We start from the raw sequence: 8,472 nt of genomic DNA on the forward strand, positions 1-8,472 counted from the left end.
CTTATATGGCTTTATATGATCACTAATGTACATGGTGTACACTTCATCGTCGTCATCGTCCTCCACAAAGTTGTACATGGTGTACACTTCATCGTCGTCATCGTCCTCCACAAAGTTGTACATGGTGTACACTTCATCGTCGTCATCGTCCTCCACAAAGTTGTACATGGTGTACACTTCATCGTCGTCATCGTCCTCCACAAATTTCTGTTTTCCTGGTCTCTTTTTAACTGGTTTGGCGGAAGCTATTTTTGCCTTTTCTCCGCTCTACAAGCTTTTTGCACATGTCCTGTTTTTGAACAATTGTAGCAAACACAATCCTTATATGGACAGTCATTTGGCCCATGAGTTGTACCTGTGCACCTATAACACGGCTTACCACCTGCTTTTCCAGATTGCCTGTTGGGAGCAGTCCTTGCTGGCTTGTGCCTATTTTGACCAATTTTATACACAGTACTTAGTGTCATTTATCGACTGATTATGTAAAGTGGCAGCACTTTTTGTCGCAAGTTCCAAGCTTGTCGCAATATCCAACGCTTTTTTTAAAATCCAACTTGGGTTCTGACAGTAATCTGCGCTGCATTCTGTCTTCATTAATACCACAAACGAGTCGATCACGAACCATTACTTCTAATGTCTCTCCAAAACTGCAATCCTCCGACAATTGACGTAATTTCGCCACATAGTTTGATAAGTTTCTCCACTTTTCGAGCACGGCTGTTAAACTTAAATCTTTTTACTATTTCTGATGGTTTAGGATGATGGTGTTTCTGAACAAGTTCTTTTAATTCAGCAAAAGATTTGTCACTTGGTTTGACTTGTGAAATTAAATTGCACATCAGTTTGTATGTTTTTGCACCAACCACTGATAATAAAATCGCTTTCTTCTTGTCCGCATCAGTAATTTCATTTGTAATAAAATAATATTCCAATCTTTCGATGTACTCGATCCAATCTTCTTCCCCATAGCAAAACTCTTTTATTCTTCCGTACACAGCCATTATCCCATCCTCGTCGCCAAATCTAATAACTTAAGATTTCATAAGCTTTACACACATTTATTCTCGACAAGCATCACAATAACTGAATACTTTTAGACAATGCAAACCGTAAGTAATATCAAGCTATAGTCTATTTCACATTACTACAGTTGTTGATGTGGGTTTTCCGTTTGAGATTGTCTGGTTCCCTGTGTAATGATATTACACACAGTACCGATAGTGTAAGGTGAAGGAACTCACTAAGGCTACCCTCGAAGGTGCCTTTAATTTAAAGTATTTTGTAACCTTAAATACTTAAATTATAGTGTTTTTTAACCTAAGGCAAGATGGCGACGTCCATGAAATTTGGAGTGCAGAGATGTTTAAGTTATTGTCAGCTCTCAGTCAGCCTCAAGAGTAAGAATCTTTCTCCTTTACCTTCAATTTGAAATGTCTTCAATGTATGTCTTCTTCTAACGAATGACCATTGTCCATAATTTTGAAGTAAACTTAAATTATCATATAAATTCGCGACTGAATTTCAATGTCAAAATTATAGCTAATTTTTCCCGTTTATAGAGTTCCATTTGAATTTTGTAGTTGGTTATGCAATACTTATAAAAACGTTGTCGAGTTGACATTACAACATAGAAAAGTTATTGCAGGTTTTCCACGAGGTCTTGTCTGGCCCGTTGTTTTTTGCCAGCAATTATAAGTTATTGCAGGTTTTCCACGAGGCCTTGATGCCATCTGCTGGCAAGGCTAATAACTGACACATGTTAAATGAGCTGACATGTTTAAAACCTTATGACCCCAACTCCTTCTATACTTTATATCAACAGGAAATAGTGAAAAACACCTCTGTAGTAATTGGGATCTTTATCCTTATAGTTGCCCATTATTTCAAAGTATTAAAGAAATAAGTGTTAAATGATAAGGGTAACATAAATTGCGTGTCATATTATTTGTTTATCAATTCCTTATTTTCCTTTGGTTGACTTATTATTAAGTTGTAATTGAGAAGCATCGGTGAAGAAAATATGAAACCTATCAGTTTTCTTTTGTTTTGTTTTGAATAAAGATAAATAAGATCCCTCCTGAATCTTCTCTTCATTCATGCCTTATGAAATTTCTGGCAGAAACCCTTGACTGAGACATTGTGAAAACATCATTTTATGAAGTGTTTATTATTCCAAATGTCATTCTGACAGTCCTGTCATATATTGTTAACTATTTCAAAGCATGACTTGAATGAATATTGCTAATGATAGAACTCTTAGATGCAGATTAGAAGCTGAAACATACTTTGATATGAGGTATTTAGGAGCATTTTACTCATATATCACAGTATGCAGGAACTTGGTGCTGAATTGCAATATTGTTTCTCATTATTTGGTATTCATGATTCAGGTCGACAATTAAGGTGTGTATACATTCATATACATTTATTTTATAATTTGTCCAACATATTGAACAAGACAAGACATATTAAAAAAAAAAAAAAATCGGTATAGTCATAGCCCCAATTCAAATATAATGAATGATGTTATGAAAACTTATTTTTATATAAAGTGATAAACATGTGTTTCATGTTATTTTAGTTAAATAATTTGAGTTTGATAAAAATGCAATAATAATCATAATTAGTTTGGGGGCCAATCATCAATTTTTCATTATATTTGTTCATCTTGCCTTCACTAGTATTAGGTTTGCAAGATCGGTCGGGTTACACCCTCAGAGGTACTCAATCAAACCTTGATATGCTTATGTCCAACTGTAGAACAGGCCTTTTTCTACAGTTCCTAAAGGTCCAACTATCAGATTTATACCAAAAACAAAATATTTGATATTTTTCCTAATCTTTAAAAAAAAAATCCCAATCAACACATGTTTTCATAGACGCAAGACAAATTTAAGTGTGAGTGATACAACAGGCATATCTAGGTGAATAGACAAAGAAAAGAAACCAATACTGCATATGCACGTTTGTTTATGGTGATTGATAATTCCGATGATCTTGATCAATACAAAGTCTTGCCTTAATAACATGTGTAATGTTTCAGCTTGTTTTATTAAGTATTTTCTAAAAAATTCTCATTCAATGTTCTAATATGCTTTTAGATCAAAATGTAGCACACAGGAAAATGACAAAATCGTATGCTTTAAAAAACAGTGGAAACAATAAATAACTGAGCAGCTAAATGTTTTATTAATATATAACATACTTTTAAATTTATCGTAATTTATTTTCATGTTTTTTTGTGAGGTAATGTCTTTTGGCAGGTTATTACCAATCAAGTTTTTGATGTTATTTTATTTTCAATTTGTTTTTAATCCAATTGTAACTGAAAGCACTCATCTGCTCTGACATCATTTTTAAAAATTTAGCAAAACTTTTTCAGAATGATGTATTATCCTAGAAAATCCCCAATGCTTTTCAAGTGTTCAGTATTTGTGCCCTCCATAGCATAAATTGAAGGGTGGTTTACGGTCCATAAATTTTAACAATTTTTTTTACATCAAATTTTAAAGTTCCTGAACCTGAACTTTGACAGATGTTGACATATTAACCCAAAATGTTTCATCCAAAATTATAACTTACTACAACAAATGCTCTCCAAGATGCATGTAAAAAACCCTCTAAAAGTGTTCGGATTTGTGACCTTAGCCAGTAATGCTATTAATCTATAAGCATTGTTTTGTTTGATATTTCAGATGGACTAGTGATGCCAAGGTCCTTTGCCACTCTGAAAAAGTCCAAACAATCCAAAGAGAAGAACATTGAAGGGTATTCATTTTTAAACATCAAGATAAATTCATAGCAATATAAATTGTATGAATTCAGTGCATGATTTCAAGAAGCATAAATGAATAAATGACTGTATATTCATACATGTTATTGTATTTATTTATGTATTTAAGAAACTTTATTACACAAAAATGGCAATAAAAACTTACCTAATCTAAAAGGTGCACCTCTTAATAGAAAATAGGATAATATTTATCTAAAATGTACTCTATAATTGCCATATTATTAATAAAAATAAAGATACAGTTTGAGACAATAGATACACTTTTAAGGAAGGTTATGTTGTAGAAGAACTCACTTCAGCACTGAAGATGCACTTCTTTGCGATCACCTAAAATTGAACAAATAGCAGATTGTCACCATTTGAATTGAATGTTGTTAACAACTGCTTATTCTTGCAACAGGTCATCTTCCAATTCAATAACCCCATTAGTGGGTATGTCAGAGGATGGACAGACTGTTGTGTGCTGGCACCCAGAGCCGGAGCATCCCTATGAACATACACAGGTATGTATGGAATATTGTGTTGTCTATAAAGAATGGCAGATTTCTTGGGCTCGCTTGGCAGCATTAATAACTTTCAAATGACTTGTTGTGGAGTTTTCAATCATCGTATGCACATTTGGCCCCTATTTATTCTAAGGTCAGTAGGTCAAAGGGGTGACCTTTAACTGAAAATGTTTTACATGTACAACTATTATTGAATGTTTTCTTATAGAGATTATAGAGTTTTCAAACTTAGTATGGGCTTATGTCATTGTTAGTAGATGGCAACCATTGATTTTGAGCTCAGCAGGTCAAATATCATGGTAACTTTTATTAAAAAAGTTTCAGGTCAAAGATACATGAATGAATTGTTGTAGAGTCCTCAAACTTTGTCTAGACATTGTTAATGGTAAGAACATAACCACAAATTATTTTGGGTCAATATGTCAAAATCCAGGTCATTATAATTAATAAAAATGTTTTCCAAGTAATAATTTGTGACTGACTTGCTCAATAGTCTGCAACCTGTGTATGCACAGAAATTGCATCATGTTCAGTAGATAGCCTCTATAGGTTTTATAGTCAGTAGGTCAAAGATCAAGAAAGTGGTGACCTTAAGTAGAAAAATGGTTTTCTATCAATATCTGCATATGAACTTGTAGAGTCTTCAAACTTTGTATGCACATTGGTAAGAAAGTATTACTGTTATTATTTTTGGTCAGTAGGTCAAAGGTCAAGATCATGGAAACCTTCACTCATGTAATGATTTATGATCAATAACTTGGTGCATATCCTGTTGATGTATGTTTCAGCTTTGTATGAACATTGGTCGTAGTCATTAGATAAACCTGATAGCTTCTAAATTAGTAGGTCAAAGGTCCTGGTTATTCAGACTTTGATCAACAGGTTTCCGTCTACTTAATATATCCAATAAAATTGTATATACCATTCTCAAAGGTAGGAAGGTTCTTGATAATGACTAGAAGTAAACATCTGCTGATTTTACTGTCAAGAAGAAGGTCAACAGTCAAGATTGTAGTGACCTTAAATTGAAAAACAGTTTCCCTCCAGAAGTTATGATCCTATAGTTCTCAAACTTTGTAGGATTATTGGTCATGGCCAGTAGGTTTTGATTTTGATGTCATTTGGTGAAAGGGCAAGGTCATTCATTGAAAAAAACATTTTTTACTTAATAAACAAAAAATGTTTAATCATATGGTCCTGAGGTAAAAGTGGAAGTGACCCCTTGAAAATGGTTGTCTTTTCGATGTATCCATAACACATGATCCTACAGTCTTTAAACTTACTGGAGTTATGATTATGAAAAGTATATGACACCATTCATTTTGGCATCAGTATGTCAAAGGTCAATGTCATAGTAGCCCCTTTGACATTTAACTGATATGTAAATTGGCACTTGCAACAGTCAATACAAACAATTTGAGAAATTTTAGTTAATAGATAGTCCTCAGTGATTCCTTTCTGTGTGTTGATCAATTGATTTTATAGCCCAAAACTTACTCTCAGATTCGACATCTTATATTTATAGAGATCAAGCAAAAAAACAAATTATATACAGCCCCATGTTTTTTACTATCATAACTGTTTAATCTTGCTGAAAAAATAAAAGGCTACACATTTGTACTTGGTACATTCATTTTCAAGAGCAATGCAGAGTTTAAATAGCTGAATGCTTTAATTTTTCATTCAAGTAGTAAAGTATGCTTGTTGATAAAAGGCGCTCTTGTCGAAATATTTTTATCTTTGTCTGATTTTCAAAAAAGTCCATTTTCCAAAGAAAAAGTGGCGGTTTTGTTAAAGCTTTGGTTTCAGCATTGGCGGCATTGTCATAAGAAATCTTTAACATTGAACATAACTAAAAAAAAAAGATATTCCAATGTTAATGAGTACACCTGTTTCAAGAGACAGTATACTCACTTATAGGAAAGCCCATAACTCTTGCATTAATAATTGTTGAGTTATGTCCCTTGTTATTTAAGCAATAACTCTTGCTTCACAGTGCTCTTGAATTGCTTTTAAAGCCTGCAAATATTTACTTAAGTGCACACATATTCACTAGTGGAACTATTTAACCTCCAGTTGTCAATCCATAATAAATTCACTATTGGAACTATATTTACTTTAAATCGTCAATCCGTATGAAAGTATTGACTAGTGGATCTATATTTCTACCTCTATATTTACCTAAATCAAAATGAATATATTCTTATGAAATTGCTAAACCCCAATATGTTAATACATCTTGAACAGTTTTTCCCTAAGGGCCTTATCGGGTGAGGTCACCAACACACCTTAACAGGCAGCTGTAATCCCAACATGTCTTTATAATAGGTCCGACATGATTCTTAAAGTAATCACAAGAGGAACTATTTTCACCTCAAATTGTCAATGCATATGAATTTTTCACAAGTTGAACTTTTTTTTACCTCAATTTGTCAATCCATATTTCAGCCAATGGAATATAACAAAGAAGAGCTTTCTCAGGGAACAAGCGTGTTAAAGGATCAAGTTCTGAGAAACTATGACAGCAGAGTAAGACCTACTGGACCCAACACGCAGGAGTTGAGTCACATCACCTTTACAACCAAGCATCGATGGTTTCCCAAGCCAGGGAAGAAATTTGCAAAGAGGGATCCGCCTAAAGACAGAGACGCTATTTAGAATTGTTATAGTTACATTTTTGACCCATCACTGGGATTGATACTTTGTTTTTGTATTAGTACATTCAGTGTCTATGAAAATATATTTGTGTACCGTATTGAATAAATGACTTCTGTTTTTACTGTTTTAAGTTTATTAATTAGTACATATGTTCAGCCTCATGAGAGTATTTTCCCCAACCTATGAAAGCACCTTTCTGCCCTCATGGAGAAAAGAATAAGCACCCTTCTGCCTTCAAAAAATTAAATGCTTAAGATTATCAAAATTATCAAATATTTGTGTTGTTTTGATTATTACTTGTAATGTGATTATGAATAAAAACAAATTTTTACATGTTTGGTAGTTGAAACCTAATATTACTTCAAATTTCTAACATTTTGTATGAAAATCATAATGCATTTAATTCTTCACTGCCCGATATAATGTGTCTTTTTGTCCCTCCCTACCCTGTCCCTTTACTGTATCACCCTGTCCCTTTACTGTATCACCCTGTCCCTTTACTGTATCACCCTGTCCCTTTACTGTATCACCCTGTCCTTTTCCAGAACCTGGTTAAAACCCTACAATGGGAACTTGATTCAAGGTTAGGCTAAGTTTCTCTTGACGATGAACAAAGTGCTTGCCATGTATGTCTAGTTCAAGTTTGTACAATCAATAAAGGTCCCAACTTGAAGTGATGTACGGACATCAAATTTGTGAAATTTCATCAGAATAATTGTCTTGGAGAAGTCAGTCAATGAATATATGATGTCATCAAAGTAAAATATAGGTCACCAGGTAATACGTTAGATAACACTTTTTTCCCCATTAGAGGCTGCATTTTTCATCAGATCCTTTTAAGATGTTATTTGATAGATTGTCTTGATGAAGTTTCAAAGTTTGAAAATGGGTCACCTCTAGTCAAACGGTCACTCAGTCAAAATGTTGGTCACTAGGTCAATTCTTCAAAAAAAATAATGATAATATGGGCTGCTTTTTTATGCACCGATGGGCAGCATATGGTAATTTGACTGTTGGTCTGTCCACATGGTTTCCAATCAATAACTTTGACCTCAAACTTGGCAGGCATGTTGGTAATTATCAGCAGACAAACCCAGTTAATTTGAGGTCAAGGTCTTGGTGACCTCAAGCTGAAAATCCATTTCCAATTAATTACTGAAGAACGCTTAGACAAGTTGGTAATGACTAGCAAATGAACCTTATTGAGGTCAAAGGTCAAGGTCATGGTAGGCTGATAATCTGTTTCCAATCATTAACTGAAAAAGGCTTGGGCTCAGAGACCTCAAACTTGGAAGGTAGGATGGTTATGACCAGCTGATGAATCTGTTTGATTTTGAGGTCTGATGGTCGAAGGTCAAGGTTGTGGTGACCTCTATTGAAAATGCTTTTCCGATCAATAACTGAAGAACACATAGGCCCAAGACCTTAATACTTCGTAGGAAGGTTGGCAAAGGTCAAGATGGAGATAAGTTTGAGCTGGAAATCTGTTTCTGATAAATAGTTAAAGAAAGCTTT

The 8,472-nt window shown here is 33.9% G+C and overlaps 1 protein-coding gene across 1 annotated transcript; it reads left to right on the top strand.

Moving 5' to 3' along the window:
- The first annotated feature begins 1,322 nt into the window (after positions 1-1,322).
- Positions 1,323-7,079, top strand: LOC128218030 (39S ribosomal protein L42, mitochondrial-like). The gene is made up of 4 exons (XM_052925542.1): positions 1,323-1,397; positions 3,696-3,768; positions 4,194-4,296; positions 6,748-7,079. The coding sequence occupies exons 1-4, from the start codon at positions 1,328-1,330 to the stop codon at positions 6,955-6,957; spliced, it is 456 nt and encodes a 151-aa protein (XP_052781502.1). The 5' UTR covers positions 1,323-1,327; the 3' UTR covers positions 6,958-7,079.
- The last annotated feature ends 1,393 nt before the right edge of the window (positions 7,080-8,472 follow it).

The sequence above is a fragment of the Mya arenaria genome, chromosome 14 (genome assembly GCF_026914265.1).
Source record: "Mya arenaria isolate MELC-2E11 chromosome 14, ASM2691426v1".
NCBI classification, from domain to species: Eukaryota; Metazoa; Mollusca; class Bivalvia; order Myida; family Myidae; genus Mya; species Mya arenaria.

Excerpts from the sequence above, each read along its gene's own strand:
- LOC128218030 (XM_052925542.1), top strand. The coding sequence starts at position 1,328 with ATGGCGACGTCCATGAAATTTGGAGTGCAGAGATGTTTAAGTTATTGT. Across the intron at positions 3,769-4,193 it reads AAAGAGAAGAACATTGAAGG|GTCATCTTCCAATTCAATAA; the intron begins GTATTCATTTTT and ends TTCTTGCAACAG. Across the intron at positions 4,297-6,747 it reads ATCCCTATGAACATACACAG|CCAATGGAATATAACAAAGA; the intron begins GTATGTATGGAA and ends TCCATATTTCAG.